Source organism: Piliocolobus tephrosceles, chromosome 9 (genome assembly GCF_002776525.5).
Source record: "Piliocolobus tephrosceles isolate RC106 chromosome 9, ASM277652v3, whole genome shotgun sequence".
Taxonomy (NCBI): domain Eukaryota; kingdom Metazoa; phylum Chordata; class Mammalia; order Primates; family Cercopithecidae; genus Piliocolobus; species Piliocolobus tephrosceles.
The window spans coordinates 118,580,676-118,606,957 of record NC_045442.1 but is presented as its reverse complement, the minus strand read 5'-3'; the positions used below and the strand labels follow the sequence as shown (position 1 = coordinate 118,606,957).

Here is a 26,282-nt window from a genome sequence, read left to right as displayed (position 1 = left end):
ACTAAACACACACACACACACACACACACACAATTAGCCGGGCATGGTGGCGAGCACCTGTAGTCCCAGCCACTCAGGAGGCTGAGGCAGGAGAATAGCGTGAACCTGGGAGGTGGAGATTGCACTGAGCTGAGAGCCGAGATGGCGCCACTGCACTCCAGCCTGGGTGAAGAGTGAGACACCATCTCAAAAAAAAAAAAAAAAAAAAAAGATGTGTTACGATGTCAGGCACAGTGGCTCATGCCTGTAATCTCAGCACTTTGGGAGGCAGAGACAGGTGGACTGTTTGAGTCCAGGAGTTTGAGACCAGCCTAGGCAACATGGCAAAACCCTGTCTCTACAAAAATAAAAAAATTAGCTGGGCATGGTGGCATGCACCTGTAGTCCTAGCTACTTAGGAGGCTGAGGCAGGAGGATCTCTTGAGTCTGGGAGATGGGAGATTGCACCTCTGCACTCCAGTCTGGGTGACAGAGAGAGACCCTGTCTCATTAAAAAAAAAAAAAAAAAAAAAAAGTGTTAAGAGGGAGGATCACATGTTGAGTGTCTGTTGACTGTTAAATAAAATATAACAGTCACCGCCTGGTGTCCCACGTGGCTGTGGCTGGTACTCCCCTAGCACCACTTTTTTTTTTTGATGGGAGTCTCACTTTGTTGCCTGGGCTGGAGTGCCGTGGTGTGATCTCAGCTCACTGCAACCTCCGCTTCCCGGGTTGAAGCAATTCTCCTGCCTCAGCCTCCCATATGTAGCTGGGATTATAGGCACCTGCCACCACGCCCAGCTAATTTTGGTATTTTTAGTAGAGACTGGGTTTCACCATGTTGGCCAGGTTGGTCTCAAACTCCTGACCTCAGGTCATCTGCTCACCTTGGCCTCCCAAAGTGCTGGGATTACAGGCATGAGCCACTGCGCCTGGCCCAAGTAGCATCTTACTTGTTAGACCCTGCCTGTGGGAGCTGGGGGTGGAGATAGGGTCCAATCAGAGGGTTCCAGTTGCAGGTGCAGGGGCAGGTAGGGCAAACTAAATGCCCCACAGAGAGAATGCAAAGTCAGATTGAAGTCCAAAGTTCAGTTCTCGAGCCCCCTCCCTTTAGTGCATGAGCAAAATGGTTAAGAACACAGGCCTAAAATCTGACAGAACAGGCTCAGGCCCTGATTTTTGCTGCTTGTTGGTTTCTTCGCCTTTAAAATGAGGGATGTGCGAGGACTGTATACGAAAAGGGAGGTCTGGGAACCACAAGGAATAGCACCTGTGACCCTGGGCTTCATTGCAGCTGAGCTGTGAGCGCTTCTAGACCCAAGGGGCTGAGGGGAGGGGGAAAAAAGGCAGCAGGAAAGGTAGTAAGGTGTAGGAGTTCTTCCTGGAAGGTAGACCCGAGGCTGGGATGGAGGCAGTGAAGAGTGCTTTGAAGTTGAATTGCCTTGATTGGGTGTGACAGTTGCAAATGCCAGTGTTATTCTGAATCAGGAACTTTGAAGCCTAGAAAAATTGGGAAAGGCATTATTGCCTTTGAGGACCCTTGGCGATATAATTTGTAGATTATTTAAAGGGTTGGATATGTAAAAGAAGCCACATTTCTGGAACATTCGTAAATAACCCTGGGATTACCAGTGTGAATGGGCGGCCCCATGGTCACAGAGGTCCTCTGTGTATCAAGTGAAACAGCCCAAGGCTGTTACTTCTCTTCTTAGATCACCTCCACGCAAACCTGCTAATGATATAGCTTGACCAGGGAGCTCTCTGAAATTTCTAGATCTAAGGAAGATTTTGTAACTTCTGTTTGTCCTTCTGTTATTTTACAATCCTTATTTTTAAATCTTTTTTCTTAATTTTAACTTACTTAGGCTCCAAGCTCAATCCGTTTCCTTTTTCTGTGTCCTCAGTGTAGCTGCACAAACACAATATCCTATAATACGAAAATTTGGAAACAAAAAAGAGCTAAGGCCAGAAGAAACTGGAATATACATTTAAAAAATTGGCACCCAGAGAATAAATCTTTCTTGGAATTTTCTTAAAGAATTTTTTCCTTGCAAAGAAAGCCAAACCCTAAAGAAAAACACACGCGGTTGTAAATAAACAAAAACCTCACATATCTAGAATTTAGGTTTTTTTCCAAGATGAACTAACATTTTGCTCTGTCTGCGTTTCCTAATATGCACATTTCATTTTGCCCGAATCCTCATCGTGGGAGAAATGGCAGACCCATCTCAGAGCTCCAGGATTTCCGTGGGCAGTGAACTATGTGCCTGGTGGTTTCGGAAGCCGTGGCTCTTGCTCATTTCACCAAAAGCAGCACATCTTTAGAAATGAAATTTTCCAGGCTCTTAGCCCGTACAGCAACCTTGTGGGGAGAGATGATTTTGATTCTTATGGGCCCACAGAATGTCTCACAGCCTTTAAAAATGTCATCAGGCACACCCCTGTGCAGCGGTGGCTGGTGACGTGCGTCCCACGGGAGGAACAGCTGAGGAATGGCGGTGCCAAGGTGGTGTTTCTAACCTGTATTGCATTTCTTATGTGCTGACAGTCTAATCCCTCGCAGTTCTGCAGTCTGTTGATTCTTGTTAATTTGTTCTCATTAGACTAGTCCCTAGGCTGTGGCTGTGTTGATCTATATGGTACAATTCAGGGCTTGTTTGGGTCAGAACTCCCACCATGGGACGAGCGTGGTGGCTCACACCTGTAATCCTAGCACTTGGGAGGCCGAGGTGGGTGGATCCCCTGAGGTCAGGAGTTGGAGACCAGCCTGACCAACATAGAGAGACTCCATCTCTACTAAAAATACAAAAACTGGCGGGGCACGGTGGCTCATGCCTGTAATCGCAGCACTTTGAGAGGCCGAGGTGGGTGGATCACGAGGTCAGGAGATCGAGATCATCCTGGCTAACACAGTGAAACCCCGTCTCTACTAAAAATACAAAAAATTAGCCGGGCGTGGTGGCAGGCGCCTGTAGTCCCAGCTACTCAGGAGGCTGAGGCAGGAGAATGGTGTGAACCTGGGTGGTGGAGCTTGCAGTGAGCCAAGACCACGCCACTGTACTCCAGCCTGGGTGACAGAGCGAGACTCCATCTCACAAAAAATAATAATAATAAAATAGCACAACATGCTAGCAGGCACCTGTAATCTGCTACTCGGGAGGCTGAGGCAGAATTGCTGGAACCCAGGAGGTGGAGGTTGCAGTGAACTGTGATCATGCCATTGCACTCCAGCTGGGTGACAGAGGGAGACTCCCATCTCAAGAAAGAAAAAATAAATAAATAAACTCCACCGTGGCTGCCACCCTCTGGGTTGTCGCAGCCCAAGAAGCAAGTTCTGCACCACGCAGCATTGCCCCTGGCCTCCTGAAATCAAGCACCGTCTTCCTGCAGTCTCAGGCCCACCTCTTCCTGGCCGTCCAGTGCCAACCAAGGCCAGCCCCTGCCTCCACATGGGCCCCAAGCATGTGCTAGGTCTTTTCCTGAGTGTTTTAGCCAGCCAAACTGAACCATAGAGCCACAGTATCTTGAAGCTGGAAAAAATATTAGGAATTTTCTAGGCCAGCCCTTTGTGTTTTCAGGGAAGGAAATTTTGGTCCAAAAAAATGCATCAGTGGTAAAAGTAGCATTGAAAGTGATTTCAGAACTGGAATGAGAATCCATGATTTTATGGAACAAATTGTAGTGGGTCTAATTAATGAGAATTTCCACTCCCGTTACGTGTGTCAGATGACTGTTGTCCCACCGGAACTCTAAATTAGAAGTCACTTGCACCAGCATCAATATGATTCGTTAAAAATCAACCTTGAAATGGTTCCATGGAAAAATGGGTAGTATTATGCTATTGCAGTCTTACAACGTGTGTCAGCCCTGCTAATACTTACTGCATATTAGTGGGCAGAACCACAACCCTCCACGTACCCAGTTTGGGCATGGCAGCGTGCTCATGTGCAGGTTATGTGCGTGACAATGTGCAGGTTATGGTGTCTTGTGGCAACTTGATACTCAAGGTCATAAAATTTCATTTTCTTCCTCTGATGATTTCTGAAATAAAATGAAACTGAAAGGGCCCTGAAACGGATATTAAACATATATTTTGTTGGTTTTCTCCATCAGCTCATCCTCTGTTAGGGACAGTATTGCAGACAGTAAGATCAATAACGTTTATGTGAAGAAGGCTGTCCAGTAGGTTTTTAGGGTGTGTGGAACTCTGTGGTTAATTCTGTGCAGAGTTAAGGGGGGACTTCGGTAGTTATATTTACCTTTGATCATGACCTGAGTTGAACCTTTTGGCTATTCATTACATCGCAGTTTTACTCCTGTGCTGCCTATGCCTATGGGATGTGTGCTTTTTTGAGACAGAGTCTCACTGTGTCACCAAGGCTAGAGTGCAGTGGTGCAGTCTTGGCTCATTGCTCAGCCTCCCATCTCAGCCTCCCAAGTAGCTGGGATTACAGGCGCCAGCCACCACAGCTAGCTAATTTTTTTTTTTTTTTTTTTTTTGTATTTTTTAGTAGAGACGAGGTTTCGCCATGTTGGTCAGGCTGGTCTCGAACTCCTGGCCTCAAGTGATCTGCCCGCCTTGGCCTCCCAAAGTGCTGGGATTACCAGTGTGAGCCACGGTGCTTTGCCAGATTTTCTTAACTCAGTTGGTAAAGTCTCTTCCTTCCAGGCAAAGTGTCAAATCACCACATTGGATATGCAGATGTTCCAGCTTTTACTCCATTTTGTCTTCCAGGCTCTGCGGCTACCCTCCTTTTTATGATGAAAATGACTCCAAGCTCTTTGAGCAGATCCTCAAGGCAGAATATGAGTTTGACTCTCCCTACTGGGATGACATCTCTGACTCTGGTAGGTCTCCGACAGGCAGCTCCCAGTGGGCGGCCCCTGCAACACACCCAGACCACATGACCCTGACAGGCCCAGGGGACCGTGGGCGGCTCAGAACAGTCCTGAGGGTCCTGTCTTGGTTGACTGCTGTAACAAGATACCATAGAATGGGTGACTCAAACAGCAAACATTTATTCCTCACAGCTCTGGAGGCTAGGAAGTCCAAGATCAAGTCGCCAGCACATTGAGTATCTGGTGAGGGCCCACTTTCTGATTCATAGACTGCTGTCTTCTCACTGTGTCCTTCTCACCGTGTCCTCACATGGCAAAAGGATCAAGAGAACTCTCTCAAGTCTCTTTGATAAGGGCACTAATCTCATTCATGAGGGCTGCATCCTCATGATGTAATTACCCCCAAAAGGTCCTATCTCCAAATACCATCACATAGGTTGGGATTTCAGCCTATGAACTGTGGGGGATTAACACACTCACAGCACACAGTTCATAATGGCTCTCAGGAAGCTTCATGATCTACATATTTGGGTTTGACCTGCAAAGAAAGAGGACAAGCTTGGGACATCTGACTCGAGCCACGCTGAGAGATGGGGACCCACTCATCCACCTCTCCTAGCCACGCCCTGTTCTGGGTGCTCCTGGAGTGAACCAATAGTAGCTAAGATTTATTGAGCGCTGACTGTATGCTGAGCACAAGACGCCCTGTATGTGTGCTACCTCACTCAGTCCTCAGGACAGCCTGTCAGGTGGGTATTACTATTATCCCCATTTGACAGATGAGGAAACCGAGGCTCCAGAAGGTGAAATAACTTGACCAAAATCATACACCTAGTAAGTGGCAGAGCTGGGATTCGAAATGCCACACTGAAACGTTCCTGGGGAAGTTCACTGTTCTTCCTCAGGGATAAAGATCAAAACCAAGGCCTGTGTAGATTAATGAAATCTCTCTGAGCCTCAGTTTCCTCGCTGGTAAGATGAAGCTGGTAACAATATTCCATCTACCGTAGAGCATAGCAGAAGGATGAAATGAGATCATGAATGGGACAATGTGTTATGGTCTCTGTGGGCTATTCAAAGAGAGCATTTTATTATTTGTGTTACTTCCTCCTGAGTGGAAATGCCTTGGTTTCATCTTCAATCATCCAAAACCTGGGCCCGGAGTATAGTTGTACAAGGCTTACAGGAAAGAGCCACATAGGAAATATTTTCCTTCTGACCTCAGAAGAGCACAGCCTTCCCGCAGAAGCCCAGTCCTGTGGGCATTGAGGGGCCACACCCTGCAGTGCAGCAGGTTTTGGACCTGACCCATGAGGTCATCAGTTCTGCCACCCGGCCCCTCACTTTCCCAGGGTCCTGCTTCTGGGCCATCCTTTCTCCTGGGCTGCCAGGTACTCCCCACTTCCCCCAGTAGGGCGCAGCTCACTGCATTGCAGTTTCCTGCTCCAGGGTTTGTAATAGCCCAGGTAGGCCACACGTGGTGCTTTCTGGGGACTTGGTATCCACAGCACCTAGCTCAGGACCTGGTGGGCTAAGCAGGCACTCAGCAGGTTTCGTTGAATCAGCCACATCTAACATGTGGAGATGATGTCACCAAAACAGTTCTCTAAGGCAGTGATGGCCTAATTAGAGGCACATGATTACAAAGAGACTTCTCTCCTCTCAACCAAAGATATCACTAGCCACTAGAAGTAAGGGCCTTGGAGCTGGAAGTCAGGGTCCCAGGCGGCCTCCTCACTACTGGGTCACCCTAGAGTGCCAAGCCCTGGCTTTCATTTTCCCCACATGCTGGTGCCTTTGTGTCCAAGGTACAGTAGTCTCTGTGGAGGGCTGGTCTCATGTTTTTCATGCTACACATGCTCCTCCTGAAGACCTGGTAGGATCATGTTGTCACATCTCAAGTCGCAAAGTGACTCCTTCCCTTGTGCCTTCTTTTTGAACAGCAAAAGACTTCATTCGGAACCTGATGGAGAAGGACCCAAATAAAAGATACACGTGTGAGCAGGCAGCTCGGCACCCATGGTAAGGAAAAGCACCTGCTCGGCAGACCGTGCCATTTAATGCCACCCAGAGGGGCATGAAACTTCCTGTTGGCTATTGTCATTTATGAAATCGACACAGGATTATTACAAATCTCATTTCATTCTGGCCAGTGACTTTCCTCCTCTCCCCAGGCCAGCATTTGAACTCTTGTGCCCCCAGGACACAGCTTCCGGAAGCACCATGAGAAGTTAGTATGTGCATTTGTCCATTTTTGCACAGCTGATAAAGACATACCCGAGGCCGGGTGCAATGGCTCAAGCCTATAATCCCAGCACTTTGGGAGGCCGAGGTGGGCGGATCACCTGAGGTCAGGAGTTTGAGACCAGCCTGGCTAACATGGTGAAACCCCATTTCTACTAAAAATACAAAAAACTTAGCCGGGCATGGTGGCGTGCGCCTGTAATCCCAGCTACTCGCGAGGCTGAGGCAGGTGAATCGCTTGAACTCGGGAGGCAAAGGTTGCAGTGAGCCAAGATCGCGCCATTGCACTCCAGCTTGGGCAACAAGAGCGAAACCCTGTCTCAGAAAAAAAAAAAAAAAAAAAAAGACATACCCAAGACTGGGCAATTTACAAAAGAAGGAGGTTTCACTGGACTCACAGTTCCACCTGGCTGGGGAGGCCTCACAATCATGGTGGAAGGCAAGGAGTCGCAAGTCGTATCCTACATGGATGGGAGCAGGCAAAAAGAGAGAGCTTGTGCAGGCGAACACTCCTCTCTCTGAAACCATCAGATCTCGTGAGAGACTTACTCACTATCACGAGAACAGCACAGGAAAGACTTGCCTCCGTGATTCGATGACCTCCCACCAGGTCCCTCCCACAACACGTGGGAATTCAAGATGAGATTTGGGTGGGATCACAGTCAGACCGTATCAGTATGCAAAAGATCGCGACTTTTGCACTTCACAGAAAATCTTTAGAGATATTGAAGGTAATCGTCCAATGAGGCGTTATGAACAGAGTTTTATTCCTTGAGTTTATTATTAGGTAGTTAAATGAAGTTACATATTTTTTACCTTTTAAGATGCATTTCAAATTTGTGTTTCTTCAACTCGAGAGGGACTAATTGATAGTTGATGGTATTCTACACATTTTCAGCAGTGGGCGTGAGGCTACCTTGCTTTTGTGCCACTAATTTAGAAACCAGCTTCACTGTCTGCTAGCTGCAATGCTAGGTTTACACTTTCGTGAGTCTCTGTTTCCTTGTTATTAAAATGAGAATAACAATACCTAATTTGCAGGGCTGACATAAGAAATACCAAAGATGATGCATGTAGAGGGTTTAGCACAGAAACCCTCTGGTCCATCAGAAATGCTTAATTTTGGTAATTGTTTTGTTTTGTTTTGTTTTTGAGATGGAGTCTCTGTCACCCAGGCTGGAGTGCAGTGGTGCAATCTCGGCTCACTGCTGCCTCCACCTCCCACATTCAAGGGATTCTCATGCCTCAGCCTCCCAAGTAGCTGTGATTAACAGGCACCACCATGTCCAGCCAACTTTTTGTATTTCTAGTAGAGACAGGTTTCGCCATGTTGGCCGGGGTGATCTCAAACTCCTGACCTCAGGTGATCCACCTGCCTCGGCCTTGCAAAGTGCTGGGATTACAGGTGTGAGCCACTGCGCCAGCCTGTAGTGATTGTTATGTAAGCACCACAAGCATCCATTGTGAAACAAATGCCGAGAGTCGTAAAATACCAAAGATAATGAAAATAAATAGACAAAACCTTGAGATCAGGAGAAAATCCCCCCAAAAATCACTCCAGAAAACCATCCCCCTGTGAACCCCGCCATCCTCTGTAGCATTTCCCCTGGGGTCTTGTGTGCTGGTCAGCCTTCTAAAGGGGACCTGCTCACAGGCAATGTACTGACCCCATTTCACAGTATTTCAGTGGATAACACCTGTCATTAATTGACTGTCAATTATATTCCAGCACTGGGCTAATTGCTCTAATGTGTTATCTTCTTTTTTTCTTTTATAATAACCCTGTGATGTTGTATTCTCATTTCCGAGATAAAGAAATAGAGAGATGGCCGGGAGTGGTGGCTCACACCTATAGTCCCAGCACTTTGGGAGGCCAAGGCGGGTAGGCCGCTTGAGGTTAAGAGTTCGAGACCAACCTGGCCAACATGGTGAAACCCCTGTGTACTAAAAATACAAAAATTAGCCGGACATGGTGGTGTGTGCCTGTAATCCCAGCTACTGGGGAGGCTGAGGCCTGGAAATCACTTGAACCTGGGAGGCGGAGCTTGCAGTGAGCGAAGATGGTGCCACTGCACTCCAGCCTGGACCACAGGGGGAGACTCCGTCTCAAAAAAAAAAAGATAAATTAACTTAGCCAAGACTACACAGCTAGCTAATAGCAAAGCCAGGATTCCAGTCAAAACGGTCGGATTCCAAAATGAATTCTCTTCACCATCACACTGGAAGGAGAAGAAAAGGGGAAGAAAGGAAAGGCTTGGGGGAGAAAGAAAGAATGTTCTGAAGAAGTGGACAGTCGTAATTGTGTATCGTCTTGATTTGGTTTAAGTCACTTTGGGCAGTAGTCAAAGTATGCGACGAGAAAGGTAATAATGGTTTTCTTACTTTATAAACATTAGACCTTTAAAGCTGAAAGACTTTTGAGATTTATCTTATAAAAAATAAAAATGACCTCAATAAAAAAGGGAGGGTTATGAACGTAGTACTTGTTGATAATCCATACTTGCTCTGTAGAAGGTAGGAAAGAGGCCAGTTAACACCTGCTCTCTCCTTCACCAAACATTTTGGAAAAAACAAAGAAGGGAGAGGTCAGTTTTCCTGAGGAGGCTGGGAGAGGGGCACAGAGGGCCCAGCAGGAGGCGGTGCCCGTGCCGAGTGCCACACCATGAGAAGGCTTCCCCCAGGCCAGCGGGAAGAGGAGTGGATTCCAGGCAGATGAGCATCTGGGCCTACAACATGGGAGCTGAAAACTGCACGTGCGTTCATGGTGCCATGAACATGTGGTACTCCAGAGTGGGAGAGGGCGGAGGAGGCAGGAAATGAGACTGGGAAGGAAGGCAGGAACTTGCAGGCAGGGCAGGGGCCTGGCCTGGCCTGCTTGGCTCCAAGTCCTGGCTTCACCACTCACTACCCGTGTGGATGAGCTCCTAAGCCCTTTGGGCTGCCCCTATAGAATCGAATCTTGAATAACAATAATACAGACCCCGCAGGACTTTTCAAGGGGTTATGTGAGATAATACGTGTGACAAAGAAGGAGCGTTGCACTGGACACGTCTGTGATACCTACAGGCTGCCATTAATCCATGACTCTACCAAGGAATTTGTACCTTTCCCTTTGGGCAGTGGGGTCCCTGACATCTCTTAGGCAGGGTGCTCAGGTTTGATTTTAGAAAACCCAATCTGGTGGGAGATGGGGTGCGGGAGTGTGGCCTGGAAGGTGCGGCCTAGAGGCGGAAAGGGGGATGGCCCAGAGGCGGCTGACCGTGGCCTGCGCAGGGCAGCATGGCAGGGATGGGGCGGGGCGGGGAGGACTGTGAGTGACTCTCAGGGACGGAGAAGCCACAGGGTTTGGGCAGAGCAGTGGCAGGGTGAGGTGAGGAAGAGAAGGGTCTAGGATTTTTCCCAAGTTTCCAGCTTAAGGGACTTGGGGGATGATTGTGCTAGGAGGAGGGGCAGGCTTGGAGGAGTGAGTTCAGCCTCGGCCACACCGGACCAGAGGTGCTGGGAGCCATCTCAATCGAGACCCATGGTGGGCGCTCTGCTGACTGAGTCAGGAGTCCAGGAAAGAGGTCAAGCTAGAGACAAAGACTTCCGAGTCATCAGCCTGTGTCACATCACAAGACGTCACAGCATGTGAGCCTATCAGTGCTTTATCATTTTTACCTTACAGTTTCTATTTTTTTTTTTTTTCTTTTGAGACAGAGTCTCACTCTGTCACCAGGCTGGAGTGCAGTGGTGTGATCTCGGCTCACTGCAACCTCTGCCTCCCAGGTTCAAGTGATTCTCCTGCCTCAGCCTCCCAAATAGCTGGGATTACAGGTGCATGCCACCACACGCAGCTGATTTTTTGTGCTTTTAGTACAGACAGGGTTTCACCATGTTGGCCAGGATGGTCTCAATCTCCTGACCTCGTGATCCACCCGCCTCAGCCTCCCAAAGTGCTGGGATTACAGGCGTGAGCCACCGTGCCCGGCCTACAGTACATTTTAAACCTCCCAAGAAGTCAAACCCTGGAAAATGATGAAAACTAATGCACTTGACCTAAGCATTGCTGAAACTCTCGCTTGCCTGCATTTATGATAGACTTGTCTCCTTTATGTAAAATTGCCAGGGCAAAGGAGAACACCGATTCAGGTGAGAGCTGGCGGAATGTGGAGTCGTCCCTCCAGGGGCCCCGCCTCACCAGCGGCGTCATTCTGGAAGCTATGGTCTCTGCACATCCCTGACACCCTGAGAGCATCATCTCTTATTCCACACTTGCTCTTCCAATTTCATCAGGGCCACCAAGGGCGGGGGAGGCCTTGGCAATCACGGACACCTTCCTTAGCACCCAGACCACTCCAGACAGGAGAGGGCTCTTTGCCAAGCTCCCCCTTGGAAGGCAGCCGGCCTCTTAGCAGATGGTTCCCGCCCCTTTCACTGAGGATGGCCGTTCTCTCTGTGGTGTGTACTTAGGTCCCAACAGGCTGCTGACTGATGGCCACAGTGTAGGGAATGGCCAGGACCAGGATGGGAACCCAGGCCCCATTACAGGGCAGCCCTGGCCAGAGCTCATTCCACCAGCTCAGTGGTTCTGAGCATTCAGCTCTAGGCTCATTGATAAGCAAACTGAAGTGATAAGAAAGAGACACTGAGAGCAAGAGATGAATTTATTTTAAGGATTTAAGCCTGTTTCATGCAGTTGTGGGGACCAGCAAATCAAACATTTGCAGGACAGGGCAGCAGGCTGGAGACCCAGGGAAGAGCTGATGTTGCAGCTCAAGTCCGAAGGCAGCCTGTAGACTGCAGTTCCTCTTCCTGTTTTCCATGAGGGCCGTCAAGTGATTGAACGAGGTCCACGCATGGCATGGACTCTAGTCGGTTTGACTCAAAGTCTACCAATTGAAATGTTCGTGTCATCTCAAAAATACTTTCCCAACAACATCAGGCTAGTATTTGGCCAAATATCTGGGTACTGTGGCCTAGCCAAGTAGCCAAGTTCACGTTCCTGAATGTTCACCGAACCTCCCCTCCTGTCTTCTGGGCTCCAGCCACCTGCGCTCCGGTTGGCTGTAGGAATTAGGAGGTAGCCCAGGACTGGCAAGTACTGTCTTGGATATATGCCAGGCACCACCAAGCCCATCTTGAGCAGGTGGCTGGAAAAGCACAGACTCAGAGCCAGGAAGGTAGAAGAGACCACACACAAAACACAAAAGCACGAAAGGCAAGGGAGACTACGCTATGAGCTATGAGCAGTGGATAGTGAGATAGGCTGTAAAAGGTGTGATTATGTAAATGTCATCTGCATTGTTCTTGTAGGTGTTAAAACCAGAAAACTGACCAGGTGTGGTGGCTCATGCCTGTAATCCCAGCACTTTGGGAGGCCAAGGCAGGCGGATCACTGGAGGTCAGGAGTTCGAGACCAGCCTGACCAATATGGTGAAACCCTGTCTCTACTAAAAACACGAAAATGAGCCTGGCATGGTGGCGCATGCCTGTAATCCTAGCTACTCGAGAGGCTGAGGCAGGAGAATCACCTGAACCCAGAGGCAGAGGTTGCAGTGAGCCAAGATTGCACCACTGCCCTCCAGCCTGGGCGACAGAGCGAGACTATCTCAAAAAAAAAAAAAAAAAAAAAAACAAGAAAACAGAAAAGCAAGGGAGACATGAATGAAGTATGTTCACCCATAGCGTTGCCTAAGTGTGTGTATACAGATTCATAAAGCAATCCTGCTGTATCAGAAGCATTGACCACTAGGATCCCTTCCAATGTTTAGACTCCATGCCTCCGGTTTTGTTGGCGAAGCGTGCTGAAGTTAGTGACAGTGAGTATCAGCGCTGTCCTGATGTTACTATTGCAAGTTTCCCAGCTTATCATGAGCAGGGGTCACCGTTGTCACTGCAGCTTGTACTTGAGGAGGGCCACGGTGTGCTGTTGTGGCCTGAGGTGGCTGCACTGCTGCAGGAAGATGGTGTGACACAGAGCCTGGGGGCCACCTTCTGCCCAGCTGGACTCCCCACTGCTGCACAGCCCAGGACTGTGCGAAATGAGCATGAAACATTTCTAAAATAATTAGAAGCTTCTGTTTTCTTATATCTGGGCCCCTGTGAACCCACAGATAGAGCGTGGGACACAGAGTACAGGCAGGCCGCAGTCCATGGTGTCTGAGACCACAGTGCGGACAGACAGGTGGACCCCGAGGCCCAGAGTCTCCCTGACCCCAGCACCAGCCTGTTTGCTTTGGAGCCTAGCTCTGCCCTGCAGCAGTGCTCAGCCTGAGGAATTCCAGACTCCCCACCGCTTTGGCCTTGTCGTTTCTGAGAAAGAGCTGGCCACTGCAAGCTTGGACTGGCACCCTTGTCTCAGGATGCAGCTTTTCAATAGGGTCCAGGAGGAATCACTCCCTTGGCCTCTCCAGGAGAAAAAGCTTCATCAACATGTCTCCCATTGTCTCATCCTCCTCGTCTTGTTACTCTTGTTTCGGATGTAGTTGCCCGTTCAAATACACTATTTCTGTTTCAGGAGTGTGTGTCTGGGAAGGAAGGCAGTTGACAGTTGTTGGAAATGGAAACCTGGTTCGCTTAAGATATTTCCTGCATGTCCTCTTGGCTGTGTGTTTGCAGCCCTGCTGGGAAAAGGTTGGGGGAGGGGGGGGGGGGGAGTTGTTTTGATCTGGGAACATCAGCCTGGATTCTAAACTTAGGCCAGCCTGGCACCGATTTTATATCAACTCTGTCCACCCTGTTTGCAGTCCTGACGGGAAAGAAAGTCTGGCTGGGATGCTCTCTTGTCTGAATATGCCTGAGCTATGTTCCTTTCATCTCCTGAAGTAGTTGGAAGTGACGGTTGCCGTGTCTGGGCTGTTTTGTGTCCAGGGCAGTCAGTCTCTGGGGGGTGAGAGATTTCCTCCCTTTACCAGTGACCTTCCGGCCCATAAAATTGGTCCCTGACTCTGATCCCCTTAACGTCTGCAAGATTCATGAAATTCTTTCTTAGGTGTCAGATACTACTAACCCAGAAGTGAATAGTTTGATACTTAGAGGGAAGGGAAGAGGGAAGGATCAAAGTCCAGGAAAGACTGGGAGCAGAGCACAGCGGCCCTGGGGGAAAGGCCAAGTGGCTGCCTGTAGGGAGAGGAGGAGGCTGTGATCCAGAAGGGCGTGCGTGAGGGAAGGAAGAGCTGGGAGACTGCCAGGTAATTCTCAGCCTGGAGATTGTGAGCTGAGAGAGGGGGAGGCTGTCAAACCCAAGAAAGAGACAGCAGAGGGAGGAAAGAGTGGGATGGAGGGTACTGTCAGGAGAGAAGGCCAGGGGCAAACCTAAGTTCTTCCCTGCTCGTGGCAGGCTCAGGAATCAGCTAGAGTTAAATCAAAGCTTACCTGGGGCTGCCAGGGCTCAGGTGAATGCAGGGTGGATGCCGTCCTTGAAGTTCTGAGAATTTCTAGGAGATGCAGGGGTGGAGGATGCACCAGGCGGGGTTGAGTGGAGCTGGGAATCCTATCACCCAGCGCGGAGCAGGTGGGGGGCATGGCCTCGCAGGTGTTGCCGAGCAGAATATGGCAGGGCTCAGCTCTGCTGCGATGAAGCTGAGAGCCCACGGGTGTGAGTGGTGCCCTGGGATCTGAGCCCCTGGGGAAGGCAGAGAAGAGGGACCTCGGGTCTGAGGAAGCTGGGAAGCAAGGCTAGGAAGGGGTCTGGTGGTGAGACCAGTTGGGGAACAAGTGTGAGACCTCGGAGGTGGTGCATGGTGGCTCAAAAGCTTGTGTGGAGGCACAGGGGGTGAGGGGGAGGGAGAAGGATGGAAAACATTGTCACTGTGGATTCTGATGTTGCAGGAATTGGGGTCAAAGAAAGAAAAAGGGAGAGCCAGGGAGTGGTCACCCCAGGAGGGTGCTGGCAGGTCTGTGGAGGGTACAGAGTGTAGAAGCCGGGGGAGGACTTTGCGGTGAGGGATAAGAATGGGTGGGTTTAGGGGACGGCCAGGTGATGACATCAGCAGCCTGGAAGGGCAGTGGCCAGCCACCCTGTCCCCGACTGGGCGTTGGCTCTCCTGAGGCTAAGATGAGAGTCCCCTTTATGGGACGCAGTGTCAGGGCCCAGAAGAAGCACTTCAGAGAAGCACCTTTGCCTCTGTTTCAGGATCGCTGGTGACACGGCCCTCAACAAAAACATCCACGAGTCCGTCAGCGCCCAGATCCGGAAGAACTTCGCCAAGAGCAAATGGAGAGTAAGTGTGGAGTGTACGAAATTCCCTGTGGATTAACCCGCTCATGACACTGGCCCTCCAGTCTGAGCATTTCTGAAATCCCCAGAACCTCACCTGAGTAATTTTGCCAATTTTAAACACAAGTAGTAAAGACTTGGACTGTTACAGTGTAAGAGGGATGGAGTGTGCAATTAAACACTTCCCTGTGTGATCAAAAACAGCCATAGTGCCAGCTCTTCCTCATCTGCTGTTTCTTAACCAACATCATCCTTGTCTTTCCATCACCCTTGTCTGTCTTCATCTTGCTAGAACTTTGAATAGTTGACTTTTATGAAAGCGATATGGAGGGGGAAAAAAACAGGAAATCTGAGTTCAACTCATTAATGTTTGCTGATAAAGGTTTGACAGATTTAAACCATAGAGGTTTTGTGATCATCTGTTGATTACCGTAGCTTCCTAATCTCTTGATCACCTAACTTCCCCTCCATGTTCCAATCAGCATGGGCAATTCAGAGCTAGCTATTTTGCCATTAGGGCCAATGGTGAAAGATGGGATGGAAACAAAACTAATTTTGCTGGCCTGCTTTATTCATAGGAAATGCTATTATTAGCTTGGTGCAAAAGTAATTGCGGTTTCTTCCATTAAAATTGCCATTACTTTTACTCCAACCTAAATCAGACAAAAGTATCAATACTAGGAAAATAAAAACTATTTTCAAATCTCACATTTTTAAGGTATTATAATATGCCTTTTATTCTAAAGGTCACATCTCTTAAATTACAGAGAGAATTGGTTTACATTTGTTCTGTGTATTTATGATGTCAGAAGAAAACTATGTTAAGTCTCTAAAATATTTAGTTGGGGAAAGGGTTTAATAAATCAGTGTACTTTTGGAAGAAGGGACGGCACAAGCTTGCTTTCTTGAGTAGCATGAGCACGATGTAAGGAGTTTGAAATGCTTAGGCTAACGTGATAAACAAGAGAACACAGTTGGAGTCTTCTCTGATGAGCTGAAATATTTGTCTGCCTTTTTCCTTTCTGAAATTTCAGCAAGCGTTTAACGCCACGGCCGTCGTGAGACATATGAGAAAACTACACCTCGGCAGCAGCCTGGACAGTTCCAATGCAAGTGTTTCGAGCAGCCTCAGTTTGGCCAGCCAAAAAGACTGTGCGTATGTAGCAAAACCAGAATCCCTCAGCTGACACTGAAGACGAGCCTGGGGTGGAGAGGAGGCAGCCGGCATCTGCCGAGCACCTCCTGTTTGCCAGGCGCTTTCTATACTTAATCCCATGTCGTGCGACCCTAGGACATTTTTTTAACATGGAATCATTGGGCCGGGTGCAGTGGCTCATGCCTGTAATCCCAACACTTTGGGAGGCCGAGGCAGGAGGCCCATTTGAGTTCAGGAGTTTAAGACCAGCCTGACCAACATGGTGAAACCCCATCTCTACTCAAATACAAAAATTAGCCAGGACATGGTGGTGCGCGCCTGTAATCTCAGTTACTCGGGAGGCTGAGGCAGGAGAATCGCTTGAAGCCAGGAAGCGAAGGTTGCAGTGAGTCGAGATCGCACCATGGCACTCCAGCCTGGGCGACAGAGTGGGACTCCCTCTCGAAAAATAAATAAATAAATAAATCATTGAACACTTGCAGAACCCCAGGTATTGCTATTTCCATGTAGAGTTGAGGAATCCAGGGCTCAAGTCCTCGCAGAGGACTTGTCTGTCTGGACAAACGCCTGGGCTTCTTCCCATCTCCGTCCTTCCCTCTGATTTACCTCTCATCGTGCAGTCGCTCTTGCAGATTGAGGAAGGGACAGCAGAGTCTCAGGACAGCCTCCTATCCCTGACTTCCATAATGTATATATTTTGGATGCAGACAATGATAATTTGAGCTCATTTGCATGAAGGGCATCGACTTTGCAATAAAAGTAATAGTATTTCGTTGTCCTTCATTTTTGCATGCACTATTCCATCATCGAAGGCACACTTACACTCTCTCTATTTCTCTCCCCAACTCCTCCTCTCTCTGTGGGAGTAACCTCCTGTTTGGCCCTTCCCGTGGGTCCTCTCACGCCAGAGCAGTGGCCCTGATCTCCCTAACCATGGAGCAGCCCTGCAGCCTGGTCTCACCCTGGGCGTGATCACGCTCCTTCCCATTTGGCTCAGAAAAGGATTCCCTTCCTCTCTAAGGAATCTTCCCGTCTCATTTGGGACCATCCAGCCCTTAAATTTTCCCAAGAAATCTCTGTGAGTGTCCCCTGACATACCGTAGATCCACGCTCCCCTTTCACTCTGAATCTTTTCCACCCTCTGGTCAAAGGGAACCCCACGATGGATCCCTTCTCTGCAGATTGATACAGTGGCATTGGCAGCAAAGCCCATCGGGAGCATTCCTTGTATGGCTGTCCCCATGTCTGAGCACACAGGCTCCCTGGGGCCTGCACCAAGAAGCTCAGTGGCAGCTGAGGCCTCTCATGTCCAGGCTTTTGATGCCTGCACGATGAGAGGTAAATTTCTGGGGGAGGGCTTCAGGGCAGCCTCTGAGGAACTCCACTAGGCCAGGGACTGCTGAGCTCACACAGGAATAGGTGAACATCCCTATTCTTGCTCTTCTTTCTTTTCTTTTTACTTTCCTTTCTTTTGCTTTCCCTTCTTTCTTTCCCTCTTTCCCTCTCTCTTCTCTCTTTTTCTTTCCTTCCTTCCTTCCTTCCTTCCTTCCTTCCTTCCCTTCCTTCCTTCCTTCCTTCCTTCCTTCCCTTCCTTCCCTCCCTTCCCTCCCTCCCTTCCCTTTCCTCTTTCTTTTCTTTTCTTCTTTCTTTCTTTCTTTCTCTCTTTCTCTCTCTCTCTTTCTTTCTTTCTCTGTCTTTCCCTCCCTCCCTCCCTCCCTCCCTCCCTCCCTTCCTTCCTTTCTTTCTGTCTTTCTTCACCTCTCCTCTTCTCCCCTGCCCTGGCCTGCCCTGCCTTCCCCTCCCCTCCCCTCCTCTCCCCTCCTCTCCCCTCTCCCCTCTCCTCTCTCATTTCTCCTCTCTCCTTTTCTCTGTTTCGCTCACTCTCTGTCACCCAGACTGGAGTTAGTGGCACAATCATGGCTCACTGCAACCTCAACCTCCTGAGTTCAAGTGATCCTCCTGCCTCAGCCTCCCGAGTAGCTGAGACCACAGGCATGTACCACCGTGCCCGGCTAAATTTTGTATTTTGTGTAGACCCAGGGTTGCCCCAGCTGGTCTGGAACTCCTGAGACTCAAGCGATCTGCCTACCTCAGCCTCCCAAAGTGTTGAGATTACAGGCGTGAGCCACCATACCCTTATTTCAAAGTGCTCTGCGTCACAAAATGCTTTCTAGCCAAGAGTACACACACCACACCAATCAAGGGTAGGAAGGTAGTATCATTATTTATTCCTTCTTAAAATACGTATTTTACAGAACTATTGTAAGAAGTGAACAATGCGTATGATGACAGTATATAGTCAACACTAGCCTGGCACCTGCTACATATTAAGTTCTCAGTATATGGAACCTATTGTACCACAGTGTTGAAACCATATCATTTTCAAATACAAAGCAGTTAAAATTATACCAAGAAAAGGAGAGGAGAGGTCTAAGAATAAAGCATTTTGAACATATCACAAAGGCTTTCCCACAGGTAGGTAAAAATAGAGAGTCACGTGGGTAAAAATTTGGTTCCCCGCAAGTTGGGTGTGGTGGCTGACACCTGGAATCCCAGCACTTTGGGAGGCCGAGGTGGGTGGATCACCTGAGGTCAGAAGTTCGAGATCAATCTGGCCAACATGGTGAAACCCCATCTCTACAAAAATTAGCCCAGCGTGCTAGTGAGCCCCTGTAATCCCAGCTACTTGGGAGGCTGAAGCAGGAGAATCACTTGAACCCAGGAGGCGGAGTTTGCAGTGACCCGAGATCATGCCACTGCACTCTAGCCTGGGCAACAAGAGTGAAACTCCATCTCAAGAAAAACAAATGAGTCCCCCCCATAAACCCAGCCCCTGTGATGCCTGGCAGTGGGAAGCGGGGTGAGAATTGACCTCTGAAACTCTGAAGCCCGCTTCTGCTGTTCCCCGCAGGTCTGGCACCTTCCACGCTCTGTAGTTTCATTTCTTCTTCATCGGGGGTCTCAGGAGTTGGAGCCGAGCGGAGACCCAGGCCCACCACTGTGACGGCAGTGCACTCTGGAAGCAAGTGACTGGCCCTGGAGGTGGGGCCCGGGGCGGGGCCGGGGATGGAGAGCCCCAGGGTCGCCAGTGCTGCGAGCCACTCCAGCAAGACCCCACCTTGCATGGTGCACCTTCCTGCATAGGACTGGAAGACCGAAGTTTTTTTATGGCCATATTTTCTACTGCAATTCTGAAGTGTTCATTTCTCACAAACTGTACTGACTCGAGGGGCGCTGATTTCATAGGATCTGGTGCTGTACATACGAATCTTGCAAAGCTCTAACTGAACGGACCTTCTTATTCCTCTCCCCCGACGCCATCGTTTCCACTCTTCTCAGTGTAGGTAACCGTCTATGGTGTGTTTTTTCATTAATGACAAAAAAAAAAAGGTTTCAACTGGATTATTTAAATATTGGTAAATATTGTGCATTACGGTTTGTTTTTCCTTTTAAGAAGTATGTCCTTTGACTGTATCTCTCAGTTACATGACCTGTATTTTTTCCTCTTTAATAGTAGTTTTATGTTAACCTTTAAGAGATTTGTTTTTCCTCCAAGGAGAATTTAAAGGTATTTTAAAAAATTCTAATAAGAGGATCGGCCGGGCGCAATGGCTCATGCCTGTAATCCCAGCACTTTGGGAGGCCAGGTCGGGCGGATTATGAGGTCAGGAGATCAAGGCCATCCTGGCCAACATGGTAAAACCCCATGTCTACTAAAAATACAAAAAATTAGCCGGGCGTGGTGGCACATGCCTGTAGTCCCAGCTACTCGGGAGGCTGAGGCAGGAGAATTGCTTGAACCCAGGAGGCGGAACTTGCAGTGAGCCAAGATCGCACCACTGCACTCCAGCCTGGGCGACAGAGCAAGACTCTGTCTCAAAAAAAAAAAAAAAAAAATGTGATAAGAGGATCAAGAATCTCTCCGAAGCTAAGAGTGCACTTCACCTATACTGCTTCTCTTTCTCTCCCCTTCCCCGGGAGGAGGGGCCCCTCAGTTCCTTGAGACTGTCTTCTCTGCAGGGGGCTTTGGTGGATCATCTGCACTGAGCCTTTGCTGGCAGCCCATCCAGCAGAACCCACACCTGCCAGAGACCCCAGACGCCTCTTGCCATCAGCAGTCAGAAATAAAGAAGCCTGCTCCCCGAGACACAGGGCTCAGCTTCACAGGTCAAACTTGCTGTAAGTGAGATGCCCACACTGCAGAGATGCAGAAGCCTCCCTTCCAAAAGGAACCAGCTGCCATGCTGTTGAAAGTGGGCCCACACAAAACCCTCATTTCTCACGAGAGGTAGCAGATGAAAGCTCAGCTATGCAGTTTTAAAATTCATCTCTTTCTCTGTGGTTTTTTAAAAAATGCGTTTCTAATCTTACACTTCACATGGCCTCCAACACAAAGTTCTTTCTCCACATTTTTACCCTCTTCTCACATGAATGTTTTCCAAGGGAAGAAAGGGAGGGAAGCAGCCTTGGGAAAGGATCCATTTCTGGTGGTAAGGAGAGGGGGCCCTGCCAGGCTAGTAGGACTCCGGCCGCCACAGAGATGGCCAGAGACCACCTCCGCCAGGCCCAGCCGGTGCTTGCAGCCCTCCCACCGATCAGGGGAGTCTAGAATCAAAGACACATGGTGGTGGGGTCACCAAACGCCCCATTTGCCAGAGACTGAAGGATTTCTCAGACTGTGGACATTTAATGCCAAAACCAGGAATATCCAGGGCAAACCAGGCCGTGTTGCTCACCCTTGTGGAGCGAGGCAGTGTGTGGCCCAGGAAAGCTGCATTTCTTGGAGGCTTCCAGGAGGCTGCCCTGTAGAGCCAGGCAGGTGGCTTCAAGTGCCGGTCCTGCAAGTGTCCCTGCTTCAGCTCTCAGGCCCATCCAATGCCTCAAGTCCACCAGGGTGTCCCGGCAGGTCTGCCTCATCACGACCCAGCGACACTGCTGGCTGTGTCCTCAAGCCCTCCTCCTGTGGCTGGCCAGTCGTGGGAAGTCCTGTTGGTTGAGTCATCTTTGTCACTTCTACACCTTTGACTGTGTACGGCTGAATGTTGAGTGATACCCCCCTCCACCCTCCCAGTAAACACACACACACACACACACAATGTTACTAGGAGCAGCAGCTCCATCCTGCTCCCTGAGAATGGCAGTGCAGGCACAGAGAAGAGCAATTGGGAAGACAGGCAGCTGGTCTACCCTGTCCCCGCACACTTCACAGGCGCTCCACTGCTTGGCAGGAATTCTGCATGGCATCTGCCACACATGCTCACAGCGTGAAAAACCAAGCTGTCACTCTGCAAAACCTAAAAACCCTGGAAAGGTCTATAAGATGACATTAGACCCAGTTACGCAGGTGTCACCTGAGTTGGCCATGCAATGAATGAATATCATAAGCAGTATTGGAGAGCTAGGCGGTTGCTTACTAACAAGTGTCTTGGAAACGTTCGAGTTCATACAGTGCATGAGAAAGTAATAGAAGGCTGCAGGTGCTGAAAATGCACCTGAATCTGGTACCTAGGATGAGTGCATGAATAGTGATGAATAGCCCTTTGTGCTGTGTGCTTTGTACAACTATTTGCTTTCAGAAAGCAGCATTTGAAGCTGAGTTCCATCACTGGCGATTGAAGTGTTTTCAGGAGCAGGTATATGTGGTGCATGTTATATGCACTTAGTTTGAAAGTATCCCTCACCCGAAAAGTGCAGAACCTCTGAAAGGTGAGCCGTGGTGCAGACGTCCCCGTCGCTGTCCGGGTCAGTTCTTGGCCGTGCTTGGCCTGTCACACGCCAGGCCTCAACAGCATCATGCAAGGAGGCAGTGACTGGTGTCAGCCCAAGAGTCGACTGTTGAGCATGATGTCAGGAAACCCGTACTGTCCCGATGCCACCAGGCTTGAGTTAATTTCCTGTTGTTTTAGAAAGAGAAGAGCTCTTGTGCTTTTGAGAGAGCCTCATGGTAAAAAGACAGACGTTGTCTTTGCCCTGCACTTAGTATGATTTATTATAAAACAGGGAGAAAACCTAGAATGTGCCTTTCGTGAAGGTCTGACAAATGGGGTCGCCGAGTCCTAGGACCCGCGCTGAGGTCAGATTCCACCCACAGCGGCTGAGCGTTTCTACGTGCACCCAGGGTGCTGGGCTGAGGCTAAGGGTGGACGCATGGACCCCACCACAGACTTCCTTCCTGAGCCCAGGTCCCCCCATGTGGTCACTGTCCCTTCTCAGAGCACGTGGATTCTCTTTTCCTTACTTGGAATATTCAGTGTTGTAGTGGCCTGTAGTGGCGTTTCCCTCAGCTGCCTGTCTGGGCTCCCTGGCTTCCCGGGTCTTCATCTCATACGAGAGGCAATAGGAGTTTCATTCATTGAGACTGAGCAGGCACCAACAGGCCGGCAGCTTGGCTCTCTTCACAGAGGTGGCCTTGGAGTCTGTAGTCTGGGCAGCTCTCTGCCTCCCTACAGCTCTGCTCCCCAGCGGGCACACAGGTCCTGAGCCTCAGAATGAAGTGGTGCAAAGGCACAGGGCACACCCAGGAGAAGTGCAGCGACCACCAAAAGCCCTTGAGGAGAGACGAGGCTGCTGTGTTAGAGAAACGGCAACCCCCAGGACCGTGCATGGTGCTGGCAGTGCGCGGTGGCTGATTTTCACCAGTTCCTCCTGCCCCTGCCTCTGTCGGAGACTAGAAAACATCATTCTCCCCCTTCAGGTCTCCTTTTGAAAGAAAAGAACTATGGCAAAGCATGCCATACAAAATCAAAAAAAGGAAGAGCGGCTTTGTGTTCTTGACCATGGCCACAATTCTGGTCACTTCTAGCATCTGACCTTGAGAATGGGGTAGGGCGTCTGAGCCACCGCTGGCCTTTGAGAGGGTCTCACTCTCCAGCTAGCTCTTTGTGTAGTGTCCAGGGCCCCGGCAGTCAGGATAGAGCAAAAGAAGATGGGCAGGGCGCAGTGGCTCACACCTGTTAATTCCAGCACTTAGGGAGACTGAGGCAGGCAGATCACAAGGTCCAGAGATCAAGACCATTCTGGCCAACATGGTGAAACCCCGTCTCTACTAAAAATACAAAAACTAGCTGGACGTGGTGGCGCGTGCCTGTAATCCCAGCTACTCGGGAGGCCGAGGCAGGAGAATCGCTTGAACCTGGGAGGTAGAAGTTGCAGTGAGCCGAGATTGCGCCACTGCACTCCAGCCTGGGTGACAGAGCAAAACTCCATCTCAGAAAAAGATGGCCATGCTGGTCAAGGCTGGGCTCATAGGAAACATCTATAGTTGGATGAAAGGAATCTGGCCTAGGGAGCCCTGGACTCGGTTTACCTACCTCCTACTCATCCCACTCATCTGTCTACCCTAGTGTCCAGCATGCCCCGGATGAATTGTAGGTGGGAGGGACACAAGCCAAGAACACCAGGCACACGGGGTGGAGGGAATGAAGGGAGCCTAGGTGATCCCCTTTGGAAGGCGGACTGATCCTCTCCCCTATGGAATGACAGCTTAACCCGATTAACCCACTGGGGCTTGCTGTTTTATGAGCATTTTTAAACAGAAAGATGATATCCCAGTGCAGGGAGACTTTAGCTTTGAAAGCATCGTGGCCCGTGGCCCCTCCCTCTGCCCCAGAACCTTGGACGGCCAGAATTGAGTCTTCGCATTGGGGAGGCCACAGTGGAACCATTGCTCTAGGGCTGAAGGTAGAAGTAGGGCCATTGCCTCAGCTTCAGCCAGAGCACTCGCTGCTTTGCAGAATTTCACAAGCGCACGACTGGGATTCCTTTGGATATGAGAAAGGAAGGCAAGCGCCGGCAAAGGGAAGCTCCTCCCGTTTTTCATAAACAGAAATAAGACGTCCTCTTTCCCAGGTTTGCACAATCACTTCTGGCAAATGAATTCTGGCACTCGAATTCAGCCAGTGCACGAAACCTTTGCATGTTCTTCTGAAACTGTACTTCTTCCCCGTTCTGTCTACCCCACACACTGCGAATACTTTGCCTTTTCCTTAAACACATTCCAGACCAAACACTGTTCAGTTTGTTTCAAAAAAAAAAAAAAAAAAAAAAGATGTATATACCTGTATGTGATCCACCACCCTTTTGAGGGGCACCTGGTCCTAGGTTGGGGCTGCAGGTGTGCCTGACATTTGCAAAAGGTATTCTAGTCTTTCTGTGTTCAGAATTGAAAATGTGGAGATAGAAAAGCTCAAACAGACTCCTAAAAGGAGGGTTTCTTTCCTGAAGACTCCAAGAAAAGGAGTGTGCAGATGAGTCAGCTTGACAACCTCGACTGCGGGGAGCAGGCAGGCGGTCTGAGGAAGAGAAGGGCCCACGCCCCACTCACGGGCACCTGCTTGGTGGTCCCAGGGCATCACGGTCTGCAGCCTGGGCCCCCAGCCCCACTGTGAAGTCAGTCCTGCATGCTGGCCGAGGCCCGGCCACCTCCCAATGCCTCCAGAGTCAGCGGGAAGGAGTCAGCCCTTCCCGGACTTCCCTGCCACCTCCAGCAGGAGCAGCTCAGTTTGTGGCTCTGGGAGCTCCGCTTTTGCAAACCCAAAAAGGCTGTGCATTTGGAAGCCAAACGCTCAGCATGCGGCTGCCGAGTCTGGTTTTGTGGACAAAGCAAACCGTGGAATGGCTTCTCGGTGTCTGTGTAAAGGGACAAACGATCGCACTCACCCTTTGTACTAACACCGCTTCCGCATTTGCCATATCCGTTTTTTAACCTTTTTGTCTCCGGGGAACTTCTCATACGATTATTATGTCTTCTGATGATTTGCCATGTTATTTTACTTAACGGTGATTTTATTTTCTTATGGACAGGAAGAAAGAACATGAGGAGGAGTTGGTTTTAGTCTTAGAGATAAGTCTTCAGCAGGGGCTCAGAAACCCCCAACTCTAGTTAAATTGCTTCTCGGAGGAAAATCTTAGTCTAGACAGACTGGGATTCCCAGGCTCTCCTGGAAGCCCTGCACTTTGGGGCACAGGGGCACTGGGACGTGGTTGGCAGCCAGGCTGCGAGAGAGGTAAAAAATAACACGAACATCAGCACGGATGTTTATCTCTCGGCGCTGACGCCTGCCACTCTCCTTCCCGGGGCACTTGGCCCTATCAGAGGGACATGAAATGCTGTCCAAATGGTGGGAGAAATGCAGCGACACTGCAGCAGAGTCTTTGCTTTGGAAGATGGGGTGCCATGTTTCAGAGAACATTTATCTTAGTCCCACGTTCAGGTGAGAAGACCTCAAAGGTACTCTCTGTCCAGAATAAACATTGGAACAGTTTCTCAATTGGCTTTCGTCACTACACATAAGGTAATCTCCTTTCTTTCAGCTCCCCCAACAGTGAGCATGCTTCCCAAAACATTACAGCGTCGAAACCAGGAATGTCCCCGCATCTACTATTACCAGGCTTGCAATTGGTTCAATTTTCCCATAAAAACATGTTCGTTCAAAAGAAGGGAAACTGTGAATTTATTCCATGCATGTAATAAACTCCGCAAGAAGTTTAACCCCCATGGGTTTGCGGCACTGCAAAATTGTTCATGGGTCTATGTAGCAAATGATTCTCTGCCTTGACAATCATGTATACATATCAAGATTTCTATCATAATGATAATGAGATTGATGACTTCTTGTTTTCCTCCAATAAAGACAATTAATCACCTTCAGATGTTCATTTTGTCTGTAATGAGAAGGATGTGGAGCTTCAATGTCTTATCTTTCCTCTGCTTCCTGAAGTTTGGATTTGAAGGAAGGAGTTTGAATTGAGACCCCCCAAAACTCATGGAGTCCCCCTTAAATATTTCAGGTCACCTCCCCCGTGAGCAGGGAGTGGCAGGGATGGGTGAAGGGGCGGCACATCGTGCCTTTGGGGTTGGGGACA

The 26,282-nt window shown here is 49.4% G+C and overlaps 1 protein-coding gene across 3 annotated transcripts in view; it reads left to right on the top strand.

The window, feature by feature from the left end:
- Nucleotides 1–26,067, top strand: part of CAMK1D (calcium/calmodulin dependent protein kinase ID) — a 507,832-nt gene extending 481,765 nt beyond the window's left edge. Inside the window, exons 7-11 of one of the 3 annotated variants that reach the window (XM_023223230.3) lie at nt 4,715–4,827; nt 6,762–6,840; nt 15,179–15,266; nt 16,297–16,414; nt 19,330–26,067. In XM_023223230.3, coding sequence (XP_023078998.1) covers nt 4,715–4,827; nt 6,762–6,840; nt 15,179–15,266; nt 16,297–16,414; nt 19,330–19,448 — 517 coding nt within the window. In that variant the 3' untranslated portion in view covers nt 19,449–26,067. Of the gene's footprint in view, nt 1–4,714; nt 4,828–6,761; nt 6,841–15,178; nt 15,267–16,296; nt 16,419–19,329 lie in introns of all 3 variants that reach the window. The other 2 variants (XM_023223231.2, XM_031936220.1) reach the window with 2 other exon arrangements.
- Nucleotides 26,068–26,282: the final 215 nt, after the last annotated feature.